This window comes from Triturus cristatus, chromosome 6, assembly GCF_964204655.1.
Source record: "Triturus cristatus chromosome 6, aTriCri1.1, whole genome shotgun sequence".
Classification (NCBI taxonomy): Eukaryota; Metazoa; Chordata; class Amphibia; order Caudata; family Salamandridae; genus Triturus; species Triturus cristatus.
This window is the reverse complement of record NC_140589.1, coordinates 348,379,343-348,403,092: the sequence shown is the minus strand read 5'-3', so window position 1 is coordinate 348,403,092 and position 23,750 is coordinate 348,379,343. Positions and strand designations below refer to the sequence as shown.

General features: G+C 44.8%; 1 protein-coding gene across 7 annotated transcripts in view; it reads right to left on the bottom strand.

Annotated features, from left to right (window-relative positions):
* Positions 1-23,750, bottom strand: part of KIDINS220 (kinase D interacting substrate 220) — a 1,251,292-nt gene that overhangs the window by 495,564 nt on the left and 731,978 nt on the right. For all 7 annotated transcript variants that reach the window (XM_085610740.1, XM_085610741.1, XM_085610744.1 and 4 more), the window contains exon 22: positions 17,796-17,958. In XM_085610740.1, coding sequence (XP_085466866.1) covers positions 17,796-17,958 — 163 coding nt within the window. The remainder of the gene's footprint in view (positions 1-17,795; positions 17,959-23,750) is intronic.

Here is a 23,750-nt window from a genome sequence, read left to right as displayed (position 1 = left end):
CATAACCTGCGCGCAATGATTGCACCGTCCAGCTCAATAACATAATAGAACATAATTGTGACTGTCCACGCTGTAGTATGGACAAATCTTGTTCTAGTACATCAATAGCAGAAGATACAATGTTGCCCAGTGAATAAATCTTGGATGTTAATGTAGTCATACCATTGTGGACTATGGCTAACGCCTTTTCTAAATTGATCCGATCTATTTCCTGTAGTCTCTTCGCAGCTTCTTGTTGAGAGATTTTCCAAATTTCATTTTAGACAGCATAATAGAAATGTTTTTGACGTGGCTTTCTGGGACCTAGCAAAAAATCCTGTAGGTCCACATCTTCTGTGAGTAAGGATAAGTTTTGTTACACCTGTTAGTGTTGAGGTTCTTAGCCAATCAAGGTATAACTTCCCAACACTGTATGATGTTACCACCTCCGGATGTTCCCTTTGTACGTATCATGGGTCTGGCCTATGGATACTGAACCCTTTGGTTGTACCACTGAATCTTTCCTGACATCTATTAGTGTCAGCGAGGCAAACCAACCGTCACTTCCAATTGGGGTCTGATCTATTGTATTGTAAGATGTCGTCTAATATAGCCCCTTTAAGTGATGTAAAATTACCCTCTGCCTGTGATTGTGTTGGAATTCAAGGTGTATTTAAATCCTTGTTCTTGGCTATTCCAAGGCAGGAAGTCTGTTGCACAGTCTCATTTAGAAATATCATCTGCTGAGGAATGAGGCATGGTCTAGATAGCGCTTCTGTTCCCTGGACTTGCCAGTCTCGAGAACCCTAGACTGATTTTAAGTCTATGGTGTCTTTCCATTTTTTTTTTTTTTTTAAACAAATTTTATTAGTTCATTGAACAAAATGCAATCAATCCCCGTCCCCCATAGTCCGCCCCCCAGCCAAATCAGGACATCTTGCAATAACCATCCCAGCACATAAGCTACATCTGTACAGCATTCACCCCAATAATGTCCGTTCTACTAGGTAGTGCATCCACAGGAGTAATCCACCATGAGTGTGCGAGATAGCCAAAATACCCCCCACCCCATCCCCCAACATCCCCCCCAACGAGCCCCTCCTCCCTACCCACCCACCCAAGCATGTCGCCAGTACCTATCAGAAGTACATGTACATCAAAATCGCAGTCATCACCCGTCGAGTCCGCCTCTCGGGAATCCCAACAGAGAGTACCTCAAGAGCAGAGGGGGGAAGCCCTGCAGAGGGCGCTCAGGGAACCGGGGCCCCGTCATCCCCCACCGGATCTCCCCCATCTCCCACAACCGAACATTTGAACAAGTCCAGGAGAGCCATCCATGCCCGGGCCCATTCATGCGATCTTTCATTGTCACTGCGTCGAGCCAAACATAATCTATAAGTCCCCTCACTTCCCGCCCATTTCTCCATTTCCCTAGCCCACCGTAAAAAATTAGGGCCCTGCCGCGCCTTCCAATGAGAAGTAATCTCCCGCTTATGGTGTCTTTCCATAAGTCGAAACCTTGTTCAGACAATTGGGTAATAAAGGAAGCAGAGTAAATCTGTTTGGTGTTAGTCAACATATTTTTCTGTGAAAGTGTAGGTGCAACCTTAAAGTAATATGAAGTTGGGTCTGAAATATTAAACCCTGAAAAATATGAACATTTTTGTGCAAAAGTTTTTGAACTATTTTTAGGCGGTGTTGGGCAATGTTCCCATTGGTGATATGCGAAAACATTTCTAGGGTTACTTGATTTGTTTAAGAAATGATGACCATAATATTGATAACAATATATTGTGTTAAAGTCTAACATTTCATTGCTAGAAAATGCAGCAGATTGTTCTAAACCAGACAACATATTATTCACAGTTTCAAAATCCCAATCTTCGGAAAACATACTGGAGGTAATGATATAATTCAAGGAAATTTTAAATAAATGTGGTATCTTTAAAAGTTCTGTCGGTCCGAATATATCATAATCGACCTTGTCCCATACTATACCATCCAGTATAATAACTGCCGTAATGTTCACTGATAACAAGTGTCTCTTTTTTATGATGTGAGGAAACATGAGGTTTCAGGAGCAAGTTCACTTTTGGTGCAGCAGAGCTTTGGCGAAGGTAAGTTCTATTAACAAGTAAACAGAAGAAAGCTACTAAGCCTAACCAGAAGAGAAAGAAGAGTATCTCGTGCTTATCCAAAGTTCTATCCAAGGTGACACTAGGTAAGTCTTTTTAAGAAAAATGTAGAAGTCTTTGATTTGTTGTTTGCGAGAAATTGGGGATGGCGTTGTTTCAAGTTCCCTTGGAACCAAAGAAAAGGTATCAAAGTCGATAAAAATGCCAGATGCAGTTCAATCTATTTTAGGTAGCTCAGCAGGTTTTGTTGAACTTGTAGTTGGTGCTTGTTGAGGCATATTTATGTAGACTTGATTTTGTATTTCTTGGTCAAGGGGAATGAGTTCCATTGCATTGTTGCTTAGTAAATCATTCCGCATGGGTGGCTGTTCGAAGGTGATGAGCCTTTCTATTTGAACTTCCTATATGGTAGCAAGAGGAGGGAGACGGCTACGCAGGAGTCCACGAGGCCTACTCTTAAGTATCAGCTACATAGTGTGATTTTATCAGATAAAAGGAGACTAATCTTTTCACCTTTTTCCTGGCAAGAGGTGGCAGAAGTACAGTTCTTGTTCCTTTAACAGCCAGGACAGGTACTGGCTTTCTGTATGATGGCCCAAATTATTTTTTGTCTATTATTTTCTCTCTGACCAGATCCCCAACCTTAGGGACCCAGACAGGTCTTGCCATGACTGACTTGACTTCCCCAGTGGCAAACCTTTTCACTTGGACATTGCTTTGTAGTGCCCGTGATTCATTCAGATCCTGTAAAACAGCCAAACCTTTATGGGTATCAAAAGGTTTTTCATCTACCACTGTAGCTTCACAATCAAGATCAGGTACCCACATTCTTGTCCCAAATAGGACCTCATAAGGAGTGACACCCCCTCGAGAGCTTCTTAGCATGTTGTTTAAGGCCCTTTGAATCCCATATAAGTGATTAACCCAACTACCACCCGTGCCTAATACTCTAGCTGTTAATGATTGCTTCAAGTCCCGTTTTTTCCTCTCCACGTCCGAATTTACCTCGGGATGGTATGGAGAGGAGTACCGCAATGCTATACCCAAACCTCCCATGGCCTGCTTGTAAGCCCTAGAGCTAAACGCGGGGCCATGATCAGAATGTAACGTGCCAACTGCGTATGTCCCTATAAAGACTTGCAAATCTTTGATAACAGTCCAAGCGTCAGCCGAGCGCTGAGGCCATACCTATAGGAATCTCAAGCAGGAATCCACTGCAACCATTATGTACATGTAGGCCCCATTAGACTGTAAGGGGCCGCAGTGGTCCAAATAGACACACGCAAGAGGTCTGTCTGATATCAGCAATGGTGTCTGCGCAGGACGTGTAATGGTAGAGCTCTTCATCTGTTGACAGATGTTGCACTTTATGACATAGTCTTTGGTCTGCTTTGTTAACCTTGCCCACCAATAGCATTGTTTCAACAAAGAAACAGTCGCCGTAACTCCTGCGTGTGCAGAACCCAAACTCTCGTGTGCAGCTAATATTAAGCCTAATCTGCGACCCATGTTTGGTATTACTCTATTCTCCACGCCAGGAATCTGAGCAAATGGAACGTTGTTTGCATCTAACTTGTAGGAGTACTTGCGTGGAAAACCTTTCGGAAGTGCTTTGTTGTCTTTGCGTTAAGCAATGACAGCTACCATTATCTGTCTGTCTATTCTCATTTTTGAACGAGTGATTGCAACTACAGACACAGTTCGTACTGCCCCCTTCACAGCTTCATCAGCCAATGAACTCACTTCAACGTGAACGCCATCACGTTGATGACTCAGCGTGTGTATCACATGAGCTCTTGGTAGTTTGTTTTTCAACGCAGCTACCTTTTCCCATAGCATTTTGTGCTTAATTGTGCCACCTTGGAGTCTTTAAACCCATTTTGTCCCCAATAATGAAGATATTCATTATATGACTGGACGCAGTAAAAAGAATCTTCGATCCGTATTAATCAGTGCCAGAAAAAGAGCTTTTAGTTCTGCTAACTGAGCCGTGCAATCTCCTGGAGAATTAGTCTTTGTACAGCTTGGATGGAACTTACCATCTTGCATACGACCTTTTACAATCACACATGCGGTGCTGTATAGTTGTTTACTTCCTATGGCCGGTTGTGCAGATCCGTCAGTGTAAATTATGTATTTATAATGATCTTGTGGCATTATTTCATTCGGGAGAGGATATTCTTATTTGTATTGCAGGAATGCTTGCGTTTTTAGAATTGGGTCATGTGTGTATTCCACATCTGATGCAGTGAGAGATTTAGCCCATTGTATCCATCTTGAATGTAAAGCTGTAGCGTTAGGAACGATTGCCTTTGTCGCGGCCTCTAAGACTTGTACTTGAGTCACGACAATTATTTGTTTCCCCTGAGCCAGTCCTCTTTCTCTCACTACAGCAGTCTGTACTGCTGCCAGATTTTTTTCTGTGGCTGCGAAACGCATGTCAGCATTTGGGTTTAAGTGTGATTTGTAAGCAATGGGTACTGTCTCTCCTTCATTATATGTGAGGTACGTGTACCCAGACTGACCCGCAACTATACGGATCACCAGGTTATGGACATTTATGCATGTCTGTAAGTGTTCTGACGCTATCATGTCAGCCTGGAGTGAACAAAGATGCATCTGTATGTTCTTGTGTTCAATGCCTAACTGAAAAGTCAGGTCTTATGAGGTTGTACAAAGGTTTAACCCTTTCTGTGTAATCCAAAATGTATGTTCTGCTGAAATTTAGTAATCCCAGTATGGATTGTAAATTTTTCTATGATTTTGGAGGTTGGAGCAGCGCACACTTTTCTAAAAATTTGTCTGTCAGGCTTTTCCCTTCACTTGAAAGCTCATATCCCAAAAATAGGACACTGAGGTGGGTTATTTTTGATTTCCTGAAGTTAAATTTGTAGCCCTCTGAGGTGAATGCCAAAATGATGGTGCTCACCCTCGTCAAGTGTTACTCCAGGTGATCATCCGTCAGATAAGTATCATCTACATAGGACAATGCTTCCTCGTCCAGATTTTGAAGTAATTCAGTTACTCTGGCGGAAAACAGCCCGGGCTGTTTTATACCCCTGGGATAGTCGACAAAATTGTCGCTGAGAATGCTGTCAAGTATCTGCTCTCAGGTGCTATATTCTGGTAGAAAAATCCATTTGAGATATCTAGTGTTGTTTTGTATTTTTTCCGCACAATGTTTTTCATTAATGCAGCACTGTGTGCATTTTGTACTGCAAATGCTTTTGTGTACGAATTTAGATGTCTAATCTAAAACTAGATAATATGAATTGTCAGGTTTCATTACGGGAAACAAAGGATTATTCATTGAGGAGGTGCAAGTTTCAATCACCCCCTGGTATTCAAGTTGATCTAAGATATCCATGACCTGTTTTTTAGCTTCTTGCTTTATGGGATACTGTCTCTGTGGAGTTGGAGTAGATTTTAATGCTATCATGTGGTGGGTCGACTCTTCATCCCATCCAACATAGTTTTGATTTAGTGCTGGAGCAAGGGCTACTGCCCATTCCCGTGATATGTATGTTTTAAATATTGGGGAATGAGGTCGGAAAAAACTGGCATAATTACAGTTTTCCCTTTTGAGCAATCCATAAGGAATATGCTACTTACCAGTATGCATCTGTTCTTGGCATGTAGAGCTGCAGATCTATACACTGTGCATAGATCGCCATCTGGTGTTGGGCCCGGATATTTGCAGTTTGTTTTTCCTCTTGAAAAGTCTTTGGAAGTCACGAGGTCGGTGACTCCTCCTTTGGTTCGTATTGTGCATGGGCTTCGGCTCCATCCTCAGATTGTTTTTCGCCAGCAGGGAAAGATGGAGCGTAGTAATAACAGTAAAGAAACCCATGTGTGTTGTATCTAAATAAGATAGACTGGAACGGATACAGGTAGCCGGGGAGGCGGGTGGGCGTGTATAGATCTGCAGCTCTACATGCCAAGAACAGATGCATACTGGTAAGTAGCATATTCCGTTCGAGGCATATGAGCTGCACATTATACACTGTGCATAGACTATATAGCAGTACCCAACCCTAGCGGCGACCACCGGCATCCGTTGCAGTTGTTTGGAACAGTGTTTTTAGTACAGCCTGGCCCACACTAGCTTGTTGCTTGGTTTGCACATCTACACAGTAATGTTTTGTGAAAGTGTGCGGTGTTGACCATGTCACTGCTTTGCAGATGTCATCTAATGGTATGTTCCCTAGAAAAGCCATAGAAGCCCCTATCTTCCTTGTAGACTGGGCTTTAGGGGGAACAGATAGCGTTCGTTTTGCCTTGTGGTAGCAAATCTGTATGCATTTTACAATCCACCTAGCTATCCCTGATTTAGAAATAGGGTTGCCATTATGTGGTGGAGAGAAAGAGACAAATAGCTGTTTGGTTTTTCTGAAAGGTTGTGTTCTTTGGATGTAGTAAAGTAAGGCCCTTTTAACATCCAGTGTGTGTAAAGCCCTTTCCGCAACGGTTTGAGGTTGTGAGAAAAAGACTGGTAATTCTACCGACTGGTTGAGATGGAAGGGAGAAATGACTTTGGGTAGGAATTTTGGGTTGGTGCAGAGTACAACCTTGTTCTAATGCATTTGGAGAAAAGGTTCCTGTATAGTGAGTGCTTGTATTTCACTAACCCTTCGAAGGGAAGTGATGGCCACTAGAAAAGCTGTTTTCCATGTGAGAAATTGCAGCTCACATTTATGTAATGGTTCAAAAGGCGGTCCCATTAGCCTTGTGAGAACTATATTCAAGTTCCAGACAGGTGAGGGTGGTACTCTGGGTGGAATTACTCTTTTGAGGCCTTCCATAAACGCTTTGATGGCAGGCACCCTGAAAAGCGATAGGTGCTGCCTGTTCTGTAAGTAAGCAGCAATTGCTGCGAGGTGTAACCGAATGGATGTATATGCTAGGTTACACCTTTGTAGATGGAGCAAGTAACATATGATGTGCTGTATGGACACATTTAGAGGGTTGATTGTGTTGTTATGGCAGTAAACAACAAATCTTTTCCACTTTGCAGCATAGCATGCCCTAGTAGTAGGGCGTCTAGCTTCTCTGATAATATTCATGCAATCAGGGGGAAGGTTAAGGTATCCGAATTCTAGGACCTCAGGAGCCAGATCGCAAGGTTGAGCTGAGCTGGGTCGGGTGCCTGATTTCTCCATGGTTCTGGGTTAGGAGGCATGGTGAGAGGTGTAACTTTTGGTGTAGTACTACAGAGAGTTCCAGTAGTGTGGTGTACCACGGTTGTCTGGCCCCTGTTGGAGCTACCAGGATGAGCGGGAGGGAATGCTGTTGTAGCTTTCGCACCACTAATGGAATTAGTGGGAGAGGTGGAAAAGCGTATGCAAATTTGTCTGACCAGTTCATCCATATCGCATTGCCTTTGGACAATGGGTGTGGATATCTGGCGGCGAAGTTTGGGCATTTTTTGTTTTCGTGGGTGGCAAAGAGGTCTATCTGAGGATGCTCCCACTTCTGAAAGAACGGGTTAAGAACCTGTGGGTGAAGTTCTCATTCGTGGATCTGTTGCGTTTGTCTGCTGAGCAGATCTGCCACAGTGTTTTGGATTCCTGGGACGTGTTGGGCCAGGAGAAACATTTTCTGCGGAATTGCCCATCTCCATATGCTCTGTGCTAATTGAGAGAGCTGTGGAGAGTGTGTGCCCCCCTGCTTTTGAATGTAGTACATGTCAGTCATGTTGTCTGTGCGAATGAGAACTGCTTTGCCTGAAATCTGCGTCTGGAAGGATTTTAGGGCTAGGAAGATTGCCAGTAACTCCAAGTGGTTGATGCGGCGTCCATGTGCCCTGCACTGTGAGATGTAACAGATGAGCTCCCCAGCCGGAGAGCGATGCGTCTGTTGTTAGGGTTATTTGTGGAACCGGGTCCAGGAACGGTCGACCTTTGGAAAGGTTTGTGGTGTTCCACCACTGCAGAGAGCGATGGGTGCGACCGTCCACATACACCAGATCTGTCAGTTGCCCCTGGGCCTGGTTCCACTGGCACGCTAAGCACTCTTGGAGTGGACGCATCTGGAGTCTTGCATGAGGCACTATGAAAATGCAAGAGGCCATCATCCCTATAAGTTGCATAAACACTCTTGCTGGGAGAGAGTGTTGAAGTATGAATTTTTGACGCAGAGCCTGTATGTTTGCAATCCTGGCAGGATTGGGATAGGCTATGGCTTTTGAGGTGTCTATGGTGGGACCGAGGTATTGTTTTGTGTGTGATGGTACCAGGTGGGACTTTTGGTGGTTCACCGTGAAACCTAGCTGGTGAAGTAGTTGGATTGTAGCGGCGGTGTGGTGCACACATTGGTCGTAGGACGTGGCTTTTATTAGCCAGTCGTCCAAATATGGGAAGACGTGAATGTGCTGTCTTCTGAGGTGTGCCGCCACTACTGCTAGGCACTTGGTGAATACCCTTGGTGCTGTTGTGACCCCGAACGGGAGCACCTTGAACTGGTAGTGTTGCCCGTCCACTACAAACCTGAGGTACTTTCTGTGAGCATGGTGTACTGGGATGTGAAAGTATGCGTCTTTCAAGTCCAGTGTGGTGAGAAAGTCATTGTGGGAGAGGAGTGGAAGAACCTGTTGAAGGGTTACCATGTGAAAATGGTCTGAATGTATGTAAGTGTTTAGAGGTCTGAGATCTAGAATAGGTCGTAGAGTCTCGTCTCTTTTTGGAATCAGAAAGTACAGGGAGTAGACCCCTAAATTTTGCTGACTGATGGGGACTTGCTCTATGGCTTGTTTTTGCAGGAGGGAGATTACTTCCTGTTTTAATAACGTGGCATGTTCCTGTGACATTGGGCGTTGCCTGGGTGGAATGTTTGGGGGGGTAGATGTTAATTCTAGGCAGTACCCTGAATTAATAATTTGGGTCACCCATCTGTCTGAGGTGATGGTCTCCCAGACGTGAAGGAAATCTTGTATTCTGCCCCCGACCGGAGTGGAATGGTCTGGAGGGAGCGGGGGAAAGTCATTGGGTAGGCGGTGTGGCAGAGCGGGCGGTATTTGTCTTGCCTCTGCCTTTATTATTATTGCCTCTGTAGCCGCCTCTTTGATAACCCCTTGTGAAGATAGACTGAGGAGGGGATTTGTAGGACGTGGATGCGCTATCTGAGGAGTAGCCTCTACCCGTGCCCCGAAAGGAAGAGCGGCGAAAGGAGCGCCTAGGAGTGTGTGACTGTAGGGCTCCCATGGATTTCGCCGTATCAGTGTCTTTCTTCATCTTCTCAAGGGCTTCATCAACTTTTGGACCAAATAAATGTTGTTGATCGAATGGCTGGTTCAATATGGAGGCTTGCACCTCAGGTTTAAAACCTGAAACTCTTAGCCAGGCGTGGCGACGGAGGAGGACACTGGTGTTTATGGCCCTGGAGGCTGTATCTGCCGCATCTAGGGCACATCGTATAGAGGTATTAGTTATAGTTTTTCCCTCTTGAATCAATTCATTAGCCCTATTTCTGTATTCTTCCGGGAGATGGTGCATGATGGTCTCTAACTCATCATAACGCGCTCTGTCGTATCTGGCCAATAGCGCTTGAGTGTTGGCGATATGCCATATATTGGCGGCTTGTGACGCAGTGCGCTTCCCTGACGCGTCTAGGAGCTTGGACTCTTTGTCAGGTGGTGGTGCTTCGCCTGACGCCTGAGAATTTGAACGCTTCCTAGCTGTAGATACCACTAAGGAATCCAGTGGTGCAGGGCCTTTAATGTATGAAGGATCTGTGGGGGCGGCTTTATATTTTTTCTCTATACGTGGGTTTAGGACCCTAGCCCTGACTGGGTCTTTAAAAACCTCTGGTGCATGTTTGATTACTCCTTTTAGCATAGGTAGTATAGCAGTAGACCTCTGTGCAGTATCGAAGGTGTCTAGGAGAAAATCTTCCTCTACTGGGTCAGTAGGTAGCTCTACCCCGTGATAATGTGCTGCCCTCTGTAGTAGGTGGTGAAAACCTAACGAGTCTTCTGGTGGGGATAGCCTAGATGGATAAAGGTCATCCTGTGGGACATCTGGGATGTCCGGATTGTTATAGTCATCCCATGGGTCTGGGGATCCAGTAGGGGTGGGGTCTTGTGGCACATCTACTGGATCGTAGTAAGGGTCCCCTTGATCATCATGGTCTGGAGACAGGGTCGGAGAGCGATGAGGCAGGGGTGGAGAAGGTGGAGGTGGGAAGGTGGAGGGGGTGGAGGAGGTGGGGAAGGCACTCTGAAAGGGACGGTAGCAGTGTCCTTCCTCTTTGGAGGTGGTGGTGGAGCTGGTTTGTCCAAATGTCTCTTTTTTGAAGACAGTGTCAAATGTCCAGTTTTTGGATCCTTGGTAAGTGTCTTTTGCATAGGATCCGGTGTGAAAAGTTCTTGCGACACTGGTTGTTCGGTCGGCGCCGAGGTTTTCGGGGCCGAAGGCTTTTTAGGCTTGTCTGTGCCGTGCTTTTTCGGGGCCTCCGATTTTTTGTTCGGTCCCGAGAGAGGCTTCGGCACGGGAGTGTCGGCGCCGAGGGCCTTATGATGTTTGGTCGGCACCGAGAGGGCGGGTTTCGACACCGAGGGCTTTGGTGCTGAGCTCGGTGTAGAGGTGGAGGCCGATTTTTTCTTCGGTGCCGAAGGGTGTTAATCGGCACCGCTGGTAGGCTGGCTCGAGCCCGAGCTGCCGGAAGGCTTAGTAGGCTTCTTTACCGGGCCCGAAGGTGGGGTGTTAGAAGCAGTGTCCTTGGTCTTGCCTAGGCGCGAAGGCGTGACCAAAGCCTTTTTGTGTATCGGCGCGGGTGTGGGAGGGGGTATAGTACTCACGACCCTCTGCGCCGGGGTGATGTCCTCCACATCTGAGTCGTCGGCCTCGGAAGCACTGACGAGGTAGTCGTCATCTTCTTCTTCGATGTTCTGCTGTCCCGGAGCTTCGACGTCGTCCCCGAAGATGTCGACTGGAGCTGAGGTTGAGGAGTGCGCCATGTTGCGTCTGGCCCTTCGATCTCGAATAGTCTTTTTAGATCTAAAAGACTTGCAGGCGGGACAGTCTCGAGCCTCGAGTTCAGGGGAGAGGCAGAGGTTGCATACCTCATGAAGATCGGTTTGGGGGAATTTGGACCCACATCGAGGGCACTTCTTGAAGGGAGTTCTTTCCATCAGCCGAGACCGGAGCCGGGATAGGCCCGAAGGCCGCCGTCGACGACCGGAATCGAAGAAGTGTCGAAGCGAAGGTGATTAAGATGATTTATTATCTGAAGAATCTCGATGAGCGAGGATTTTGCGTCGATCGTTGAACTGGAAAAGTTCAGAAACGGAGCGCGAAGTATTACATCCGAGCCCGAAGGCGGAAAAAACAATCTGAGGATGGAGCCAAAGCCCATGCGCAATACGAACCAAAGGAGGAGTCACCGACCTCGTGACTTCCAAAGACTTTCCAAGAGGAAAACCAAACTGCAAACATCCGGGCCCAACACCAGATGGCGATCTATGCACAGTGTATAATCTGCAGCTCATATGCCTCAAACCTATTGTCATGGTAGGCGGCGAATCATTTTCAGCTAATAAAATGTCATAGCCAAAAGAGACCTTACATTTTCCTGGGCTTGTTCCCCTCCATCCGGAGTGTTATCTCATGTAACCTATGTGGGATGTTTACCATAGTAATAGGCGTTTCCACCGTAATATGTTCACTCAACTCCGCTGTCACCAGAAATTCCATCAGGTTCTGGCGAGCTATTGTTACTTCTGCTGCACTGTCTAGCATCGTCAGAGCCCATGCCCCGTTCAGCAGTTGAGTCCTCAGAATTCTGGGCATATCTGATCTTGAGATCTGCTACTTTCTTCTTTTTGAATTGGAGGTTTAGGTTTTTGTTTTTCTTCTTTCTTAGGTGCATACTCCGCAGCGCGTTGCGCGTCTCTGGACTTTGTATGCTCCTCCTGTCTGTGTTCTGACCATCCTTCTCTCTCTGAGTTTTTCGAAGAGCCCTGAAAGGAACGAGATGAACGTGTATCAGTGTCCTGATACCGGTCAGGTTTTCTAATGTTGTACCTATTCCTAAAGGTATACCTACTTTCGGAGGGCTCCTGTTGAGGAGATCTACCTCTGGTTTGAGATCTATTGTCTTTATTCTTATGTTGCTTGTTATTGTCCCTTTTCTTCTTTGAAGAAGCAGGTGCTTGCTTGAAAGTATCCTTTTCAGGATTCTCCATTAGTTGAGGTTTTACTGGTCTAACTCCCAAACTATCTCTACCTAATTCTGCAGAAGCAGTTTCAATTATTTTAGGTAATTCTGTGTCCTGTTGTAAAGGAGTGAAATCTCTCAGGTGTTGCCGTATTGCCACTGCTGATGCTTCCCCTTTAATGTTTCCTAATATTATAGCTGATACGTGGGCAAAGTTATTTAATAACTTCATCCCCAAGTTCAGAGTAGGTTCTGCTCAATACTCGTTCTGTATTTGTCTTAATACGTCTGGTATTACTGCTAATGAAGGCATACCATGAGTCCTGGTATATATTGCAGAGAAAAATGTACCCCAAGAAGTACAATCCTCTATCGGAGGAGCTATCCTCATGGGCAAGCAGATTGCTAGCATTCCATGCTTTTCGTGTGGACCAGTGTGTGGAAATACTGCCTCTAGCTGTGTTACTTTTTTTAGCTATCCAGAAAGGCATTTGCTTACGTTTAGTGGACAATTTACTCATCACTGCGTGTAATGTTTGTGGTGTAATTTTAGTTGTACAAGCTTGGACTGGTCCTGCTTGTATAGCCGGTTTCAGTTGAATTGTGAGTGTTCTCATCACAAACTGTGTCATGTTTCTGTAAAGTTTTATTAATTCTTTATGCTGTGTAAGTAAGACTCCTCTTGTATCAATGTCAGGGTGTGTGCGTAGGCAGCTAGTACTGGCCATGTTGCTCCGTCTCTTCCGAGCGGACCGTGTCTTACTCTATTTCTTGTGTGGGGTGGGGCGCCTGTAAAATAGTACAAATGTTTGCGGTAAGGTAGTGGAATTTCAATGTCCTGGTACGGACAATATTCGTTAGGTATTTCATCTTCTGTGTAGTAACGATATGTCTTTGTTAATGCATTTGCCTTTGTGAATGTAACCCATGAACAGAATACCTCTGTTGTAAATGATTTGCGTGCCTCAATCACAAATGTTACATGCCCACCCCTATATGTTAAACCGTATGCAGCTAATTTTAGGGTGATGGCAGTTCTAACATTTTCTGAAATGTGTATTGAATCTGCATCTTCTTCATCTCCTAAGAGATTTAATTGAACCACAGTGTCTTCCTGTACAGTCATTGTTTTTTTTTAATAAGAGCCTTCAAGCTTGATTAACCAACAGCCAAAGCATAGGATTTTGCCTACTCAGTTGTGGCGGAACTTGCACCCTCTCACTCCAGACGTCTCTGGGGAAATCTGAGTAGGGGTCTCTGAGAATAGCATGACTGAACTACACAGATCTGACCGTTAAATAAGTACCCAACGAACGTTGGCGGCGCTGTGTCATGTAGTTTCTACAAAACCTTTACAGGAGCTGTGCATTTGGACAACATACACTGCAGGAGTGGTGTCAGACTGATTCTAGACACCCCCACCGGGTTTGTTGGCCTGTGTACCAGCTAGCTCACAGTGCCACCAGAAACCCCTCTTACCAAGGAGAGAATAGTTCTTCGCAACTATTGAACATTACAACCCTAATCCCTCAGGACCGTGGAAACAGTGTACTACTTTTCGCTCAGTCACTCGTGCTCACTCAGTCTCAGAGAGATACACAGAATAAACAGTAGGGACGTTTTCAATAAGTATTTATTGAACAGTCGTTATTCTAGAATAAAAGAGGTGTGCTGAAACAATCATTAGCCAGTAACAGATATAGATGATTAGAAGCACTAGTAAAATAAAAGGATGGTAGAGTTCTACCATTTTGCTATAACCATGAATACCGGTAAGTACATAAAATACATACACCTACAATTCTTCCCTAACTAGATGTACCTAAGTGAACCTATCATGTATGTAGGTGTTAAGCCAAGAATCCCTCTAGGATAAAGTCAACCTCCATTACCTGAAGGGAGAAACTGTGGGACCCCGTCCTGGTCTCGGGTTGGACACACCGCAAGGGATGTCAGACCACTGCGAGATGGAGTATCTGCATGCAGGGGCTTCAGGGTCTTGCATCAGTGTGTCGGCATTGAAGTCCTTTAGTATATCAAGGCCAGAGGCTTCAAAGCCTCTACCGCTTTTGCTATGGGACTTCAGCTTCCCCCAGACCAGGGAGATGCCACGCCCTGAAGCCCATTTGGCACCAGTACTGGTAGGAAACTTAACTAGTCAGAAGGTGTGTTCACTCTCTGACTATTCACACCCCTAAGTTGGGCTACCTGAAGTGAACAACAAAAGAAGAGTTCCATCATTTTGGTTTTAGTGGAACTAAGAACTCTGGGTCAGGGTTATGTGCACTTTCCACAGAAAGTGGTCATATAGGGGGTGTAGACACCCATGGGGTAAGTAGCCCATTGGCTACTACCTTACACGCCCCTTAACTCCTCTAAGTTCAGCATTTAGGTAGACCCACTCACACCAGGACCTCAGATGTGTCTACTGGGAACAGAAGGAGAAAGAAGAGCCAAACACAGGAACTGTGCACCAGCCTTGGATTTGGCGCAAAACCTTGCCAGCCTGCTGCTGCCAAGACAATTACAAAGACTCAACTTGAAATGCAGCCTGTGCTTCCTTCTAAAGCCTTGGAGGGCAGCCAGCACTTCACCAACCAGTCAGCATCTCCCTTGAAGTGGAGGAGCCACTTCCTTGCAGTCTGCAGGCATCGACCCACATCTGCCCGGTAAACTGTTCTGTGACTACCTGGTACACCCAGGAAGCAGCACTACAGAAAGAGGACTTTGTGGCTCCCAGAGGTTAGCCCGGTCTCCCCAGCGAGTCTCGAGCCGCAAGACCCTCCAGGAGCCCTCCAGCACCAGTATCCTGGGTACCGGGGCCCTTACAGCAGCCAAGGATTGTTAAGTGTCCAGTCCATACACCAACCCTGCCAAGACCGACCTACTGACGAGGGACGTCAGCATCATTGAGGCTAGCACCAAGAGTGGCCCTGGTGTCTTGTTTGCCCCTGCATCACCAGGTCGATCCAAGAAGTTACAGCCTTTAATGCAAGCGACCAGTCAGACAAAACACCTCTGCACCCGAGCCCCACAGCCAGAGTCAAAGCCAACAGACGGTGTTCCCCTGGCTCCAAAGACCCTCCAAAGACCCTCAAGAGCCGAGCCCCCCTTTGGGCCCTGTCAGACTTGTCCCCAAGTCCCCACTTGCAGCTGTTTTCTTGTTACACGTTCCTCCACTGACTTAAATTGGTCGAATTTGAGGCTACCATCGTGACCAGCACCTCTGCACCCAGACACAACAGGGCAGGTAAATCCGAACTGCTGGTGGTTCTTTGGACCGTGGCCCCTAAGCACTTTAAGTACAGAAAAGAAACCCTGAGAATCGTTTGTAAGTGCACCTATGAAGTCTATGTTTCCCCCATAGGATAACATTACCACGTACAAGGCTCATGCCTCAAATACGACAGCTGTGATTTTCTACTGTTTTTCCTGAAAAAAATCTATAAAGTCTGAAATACTTACCTGATTCCAGTGATCTTGGTGTCTAAAATTATATTAAAATCGATGTTATTTTTCTAAATTGGTCTTGAGTTTCTTCTTGAGTGTGTCTCATTTATTGACTCTGTGTACAACGTGTGCTTAATACTACCCTCTGATAAGTCTAAACTGTTCGCCCACACTACCATAAAGACAGCATTTGGGATTATTAATTTAAGAATTGTAAGCCAATGAGGACATATGCACAACAGGAAAATAGTGGTAGTTTGTGCTGGTAAGCACCCCACTTGCTTCTTACAGACTGCATCTGGTTGAGATCAATAGTGATGTATTGGGGAAAAGAAAGCTGTGCAACCAGTGGGTTACTAACAACCAATGTAATTTACCTGAGAAAATTACACATAGGGCCTTGAATAGGGTGCCTTGCTTTCACACTGGACACTGAAGACCATGAGACTGTGTCCGGTTTCCAGGTTCCTACCAGCCTCTTACCGCTCTTCTTCCTCAAAATAAAACTGAACATTTCCTCCAGTTTGGATCACCTAAGCTCCCTATGAGCTAAAGGCTGCTCATAAGAAACCTTACAATGTGCTTTACTGGCCAAACATCTTTGAATAGCAATTTATTTTCCTGCCACAAGAAGGGGGTACTATATCCAAAGGTTGGGAATGGGGGAAAGTTAAGCTAAAGAAGTATGGGTTCTTCTAAATCAATATTTATCTTACCCGGCAGCTGGACCTCTTAAAAACAAAGACCCTGTACAACACTTTGATGCTTTTCTGATAGATTTGCTTTAAGCAAATAACATCAAAATAGATAAACACATACAAAAAAACCTTTTAGGAAGCTTAGCAGGCAGACGCATCCCAGAAGACCGCACAGGTTTTTTACCTGACCTTTTCTACCTACATCAGGCAATCTGCTCTTTCTCTACCCCGCAACTTCCTACCACCACGAACCTCCAAAACAATCTATTAAGTAAAGCAAGAAAAAACTCCTTAGAAGCCACATGGGTTGATCATGTGAGACTGCTGCCTACACCAACCAATCAGCTCCCTTCCTGCAATGTTTCAAAAATGCCTTATCAGTACACAAAGGGGGCATACGCAACTCAGAAGAATGTGCAAGTTGGTAAGGCTACCCCTATTACCCAAACTGCATTCCCCACACTTTTGGTAAGTGTGCTCATTCCTATTTGTGCAATCGGTGAGATTTATTGTAATTTCTTTTTTAGCAAATCGGCTTCTCAGTACAGATAATATCCAGCCAAACATCCAATACTTCAGCTCTTAGACACAACAAAACTGATTTGGGTGGAACATCCTTTACAGATACTACTGCTTGCCTGAAGAAGATACAGCCATGGAATGTCTGAGATACTGATCAGGACCTGGCATGTAAGCAATTGCTGGAAATGATAACAGGGCCTTCTACACTCAGTCCATAGGATACACATATTCTATTTGAATCTACAACAATCAGGCCTAGTGAAGCGCTCTTTGTGCCTTCAAGATATGAGAAAAATAAGACACAAACACTGTACCACCACTGTAACTGCAGAAAAGAACACTATATTATTTGTAATCTTTCATGCCATGCAAGACAGTGATAAAACCGAGTGTTAACTGCTCTATGTAGGGGAAAAAACACATCGCAATACTATACATGAGCAAACATAATTTCATGCAGATCAGTAGTCTTCTTATGTATTAGAATAATCACTAAACAGATAAAATTGCTTTCCTAATTCTGCTAACAGGCAGTGGTGATGCACAGATAGGGAAACATAAAAGAAAAGAAGCAATTCTGAAATCTTGATAATTAGTAGTGGGAAATTTCCACCTTGGAAACCTCAGAACACTTTTCTACCTGATTAAAGATAAGCGCCTTGTCAAATGTATCATTGTTAACACAATGGTACAAATGTAAAACTTGCGTTGCTAACATCTAGAAAAAACAAAGAATATTCAAGAAAAAGATATCACAAAGAATGCGACTGGCAATTAAAACTTAGAGTTAATAATAATGCATATTAACAGTTTGAAGTAGAACACACTGTAAACTGATCAACTAACTAATTCAGCCTACCTCTCATAGATGGTTTTTAAGGTCGACTGATCTGGGACACCCTCTGTCTCTTCAAGATACAAGATGATCCATGATGTTCGGTAAGGCCATTGCTCTGTTAAATTGATCCAAGAGGCTAGTCGATCCCAATTAAAACTGATCTGATTGGCTCTCAGAAGGCGTCCTGATAAAAATGAAGTAGGACAGTGTGGATCACAAATTCTCTTTATTAAGGCTATTATTTACAAAATGCCATGCATGTATTCAACGTTGTATGTTTTGTTATGAAATCAATTCACAGCAGAGTACCACCAACTCAGAACATGAAAACAAAGCTAAGAGCTGCAAATAAAAGGCTTGAATGAAAGGAGTCTGTAACATATTTGACAGAAGTAATGATACAGTCTCATAATATGTAGCACTGGCCCATTCAGGTTTACAATTATAGGGCTGTCTCACAAGGGTTTGATCTCTACCAAATCATGACCATCTATATTGTTAAGGTATAGGATTAGCAGAAAAACCCAAACATCCGGTAGTCTGCTTGGTTTGCTAGAGAACTTCTAATATGTGCTGTACTTTGCATCCTAACAGTCTTTTGAGAACCACAAGCATGTTTAATATTTTTTTTAATATATCAAGCAAAAAATCAGGTAATCTCATCTAAGAATAGCATCCCATCATAGAAGCCAAGGCCATCTCTCGTCCAACTGAACCCACAAGCCTAGTATTGATAAAAGAATGTGCTTTGATGAATTAAAATTTTAAAGCATTCCCCTGCACCTCAAGCATATGACTTTTTGTCTTGTCAACTGCCTCCCACAATGCACTAGCATTTAGCCACATTAGTGACCACATTAACAGACATTAATGATAAAAACACAAAGGCAGAAATCATTTATGCCACTGCATCATCCTTTTCTCTGAGTGTCAAAAACGTAAGACAGCAATTGGGTGATGTGCCAAATAAAAGGAATCCTCGCCACAGGCGTATGATTCCTTAGAACAGTCCTGGAAATAACTGGAACTGAAGCGGACTTCTTCAAAATGCAGGCAATGGAATTCTTAACATCCCCAGCAAAGGGAATCATTCCTTCTTCCACTGTGCAAAACGTGAGCCATCCTTTCATAAAGAGCACATTCTTCTGTAGTAGAAGGCTGCAATTGTAAAGCTGAGAAATGTTTCAAACTGTAATCATCTGATGGAGTATTGGTATAATCTCACGGAATAGAGCATCTGGAAAAGTGTCTAAGCTAGTTGCTCCATAAAGGTCTTTTCAAACCTTCACCCTCTGAAAACTCTCTATAAAGAATCAACCTGGCTTCGGAAAAAATACTATCACAATCATTTACTTGGGGACTAGTTATTTAGTTTTACATCAATTTATTATTGTTTTTAAAAAGACAATGCAAATATCACATTGACCATACACATTTAAGATCAAATGAATACATAACCACCATACCACCATTTACCAATAAATAACCAACAAAATTATGTCATTTACATTCGCCGCCATTGGGGGTAAAAGGTGCATAAAGTTCAACATGATTTACCATTAGGCATCATACATTACAGTTCACTATCCATTGTTGGAACAAGAGAAATCAAGCATGATCTTCAGTCTGCTCCATCCGATAAATTGCTTATTAAAACTTGCACATGCATATGTCCCGTATAAAGTTTCAATCTCTTGTTGCCTTTCATGCTCTCTAGCTAGCTGACAACTACCTCTGCTTGAGCACACTGGAGCATTTTCCTTTTGTGCAACACCTGCAAGGGGGCTAGAGGCTTGTATCCCCAGCAGCAGTTTCTTGAGCATCTTTTGCATCTTTGAGGGACCTCTACGTGACACCAGGCTAAGTTCCAGAGAAATGACATGAACTTTTATCCTTAAGAAACCCCTTCTTGATTTCTGCTGTCTTAGAAAACCTGTCATTTAATCCCCTGGAACAGTGACTATAGTTCTCCCACTCCATTCTTCAGTTTTTTTGTGGGTAACCTCACTGTCCTATCCACACACAGCATTCTTGCTTCTAAGTCATAAAACTGTCTTCAGCAATACATAATTCATTCTCAGATTTGCTGTTGTGAGCAGATATGTCATAGAATTAAGATCATATGTACCATAAGCCACCCTGGCTAATAGACAATGTATTGGTCCAAACACACCAAAGAGCTCCTGAGTTCTATTATCTTAGTGCTAAAGAAGCAAGCACACAGAAAGTTTTGTGAGGTATAGAAAACTGCCTTAACATTGCAATAGTAAGAACCCAACCATCATGGAGCAAGAGCAATGAAACGAGAACAGCAGATAAAAGGTTGGTATACTAATGTCTTTGGGCCAAACCACAACGAAGTACATTCCTGCTAAACACAAATACAGTTTCAAAAGAATGGAATTTGATGAGTGATCAGGAAAGTGCACACTGGATGGAACCTTAGCTGACCATCTACAAAGACAACTTCCATAGAAACTAAGCGCCTGTGACCACACAGAGACAGAACATACTACCATAGCTGCCATTTTAAGGGTATGGTCCCAAAACTTGTTGGCAGGTTTCTGGGCACTCTGATTTAAAAAGTTAGGCAGAATGAAAACTAAGTCTGGTGTAAAATGCTACAGAGAATTAGATGATCCTGTTTCTTGCACAAATTAAAATATATCTGTTTGACATTGGTGTACATTTGAAATCTTAACATTATATTGAGTGATATGACTTTGAATACACAAAGCCACTATTCAAACAATATTGTCGTAAATAACGTAAAGCATAATAGAAAGGATGATTACTGACAGACAACAACATTTATCCTGTGAATAGTATGTACAGAAATTAGGCAAGTCTGAGTAAGCCTCAATGGAGCACCGCAAACAAAGATTCGAACTGGGTAAATAAAAATAAGTGGGCAACTGTTTTTAAAATGCCAGGAAATCAGAGGTTTTGCACAGAATATTCTTCCATACTCAGTCCATGCAGAGGGTTGCACTGGCCACAGACAAAGGCAGTTTTACATGTTAAGGATGATTTGCCAGACAAGGAGGAAGACACCTGCACAATTAACCACAACTACTGTACAAGAGGAATATGACCCTGATAGTCATAACTTTAATGTCCACATGGCTTACTTTTGTATCACACCACCTGTAAGAAATTGGGTTGTTGGCTGACTGGGGTGCGAGCCCGGGTCAAGCAGCACCCACAATTCATGTCCAGATGAGGCACAAGCCAACCACAAATTAACCTGTGCTCAACCCTCTGGCAGCTGGGCACAGTGCAGTCAGGCATAACTTACAGGCAATGTGTAAAGTATTTATGCACCAAGTGAAACAGCAATAAAGTGAGAACACTACGCCAATATAATACCAAACCAAGGTACAAAAATAGAGTACTTTTTAATAAATAAAACAAGTTCAAAAAGACAATAGTAGAATTGGAGATATGCAATTTTAAAGATTTTAGTGAAAAAAAGTGCCAAAAACAACAATGCGCCAACTGTGGATATCTGGTTGCGGCAGACTGGGACACATTCACAAGCTCAGGCCGACCACGATGGAGCGCGGGCCGGCTACAGAGACCCAGTTAGGCCCACTGAACAAAGTACCTTAAATCCTGGTTTGTGGAGTGTTGTATGGATCCGGTTTCGAAGGTGCGTCACGCAGCCTAGCTGAGCCGGTTCCCAAATGCAGCGAGGCCAGTCGCAGCCGGCATGACTCGCGGGTGGGAGTGCAGTGGGGGATAGGGTGTGGGGGTAAGAGGAGGTTAATTTTAATTATATAAAAAAAAATATTTACTTACCTTGGCCGCCTCATCCGGTCCCGTGTCATCTCTGCTCCTCGCAGCCACAGGAAGCAATCAGGCAGACTCCCTCCCCTCCCCTAAGCCAGTCATAATGCTGCAATGGCAGTGTGGTGATTGGCTGGGACGCCGACCGCACGTGCGTCTATGGGGAGGCCCCTTTCTCCATGCAGGCTGCATGCAGCCTACATGGAGAAAATGGCAGATTGCGCATGACTGGTTTGGTCGGCCCCAGAAGGCCGACCAAACAGTCAGGGTCCGCAACATTGGGCTAGCCACTCCTCCCCTGCCCTGTTGCAGGACCTCCCACCCCCAACCAAACCCTTCTGCTTTCTCGCAGTGCGTTCTTGGGAGTTCTCTTCACTAAGGCAGAAAAACCAGGAGAGAGGAATATAATTAATGTGGCTTGTTTCAGGAGGGTGTTCCACAGTAAAGTCCGTTACCTGTAGGGAGATGGACCAACCCACTAGTTTGGGATTCTCTCCCTCCCCTGCATTAGCCATCTGAGGAGTCTATGGTCTGTTTGAATCAGAAAGTGAGCACGAAACAGGTATGTTCCCAAGGAAGTAACCTCCTACTGATGAAGGCAACAAGTTTATCCAGGCCCTCTTTGTTCAGCTGTGAGAGCACAGTCCCTGTGCCATGCTCTGAAGTGTCTGCTTGTACAATGAATTCTTTGGAGAATTCATGGGTCTTGAACACGGGTGCTGTGCACATGGCCTCCTTCAGGATGTCAAAAGCATTCTGGCATGCCTCTGTCCAGATCACCTGACGTGGCTCCTTCTTAGAAGTCAGCCCTGGAAAGGGTGCAACCAGGGTGCCATATCCCTTCACAAATCTTCTGTAATAACTAGTGAGACCTAAAGAGGCTCACACTTCTTTCTGCGTCTAGGGGGGTTCCCAAGCCAGTATGGTTTGGATTTTGACCAGGATGGGCAGGATTGCCTCCTTCCATTAAGTGACTCAAATAGACTACTCTACCCTGCCCTATCTGGCACTTACTGGCCATGGTAGTCAGGCCTGCCCTCATCAAAGCCTGAAGCACTTGTCTGAGATGGCACATGTGGTCCTCCCAGCTAGAACTGAAGACCGCAATTTCTTCTAGATAGGCGGCACTGAAGTTCTCTAACCCAGCTAGGACCTGGTTGACCAACCTCTGGAAGGTGGCAGGGATGTTCTTCAATCAAAAGGGCATTACCCGGAACTGGAAGTGCCCTTCTGGGGTAGAGAACGCAGCCCTCTCTTTGGCCCACGCAGTCAAGGCATTCTGCAAGTACCCAGACATTAAATGAAACGTGTTGAGAAACTTGGCAGCTCCCAATTGATCGATGAGCTCATTAGCTCTGGGGATGCGATGAGCGTCAGTCTTGGTGACTGCATTGAGCCCTCGGTAATCCACACAGAACCTAAGTTCTGGGATGGCAGCTGGAGGAGCAGCCTTGGGGACCAATACCACTGGGCTGGATCAAGGGCAGTTTGAGGGCGCAATAGCCCCTAAATTCAGAATCTTGGGGATCTCATCCTTAATGCTGACCCTCACATTATCAGACAGCCTGTAGATCTTACTCTTTACAGGAAGGGTGTCCCCGGTATTGATATCATGGTTGTGCCACATAGTGAGTCCTGGGTTATAGAAAAAGAGAGAGGCAAACTGCCCCAACAACTGGCGGCATTCTCTCTGTTGATTAAGGGTCATAGTAGGGAAGAACCTGACAACTGCCACTGACCATCCTGTTCCTTGGAAGAGAGGAGGTCGTGGAGAGGTTCACTCTCCTCCTCCACTCCATCATCCGTGACCAGGAGCATGGTGATTGCGGACTTCTCAAAGTGGGATTTGAGGCGATCCACGTGCAAAACCCTTAAAGTGTTCCTGGGAGTCTGGAGGTCCACCAGGTAGGTGAGCTCACTCTTGAGCTCTTTCACTTGATAGGGCCCGGACCAGCATTATTGCATGGCCCTGGGCTCCACAGGCTCCATCACCCACGCTTTTTTACCAGGCTGAGAACCGACCTGGGTGGTCTGGTCATACCACTATTTCATGATCTCGTGGTTGGCTTCCAGATTCTCTTGAGATTTCTTCCAGAAGTGCGTCATCTGGTTATCAAGTGCCCGCATGTAGCTGACCACATCCTGGGGGGCCTTCCTGGGAGCTTGCTCCCAGCTCTCCTTTACCAA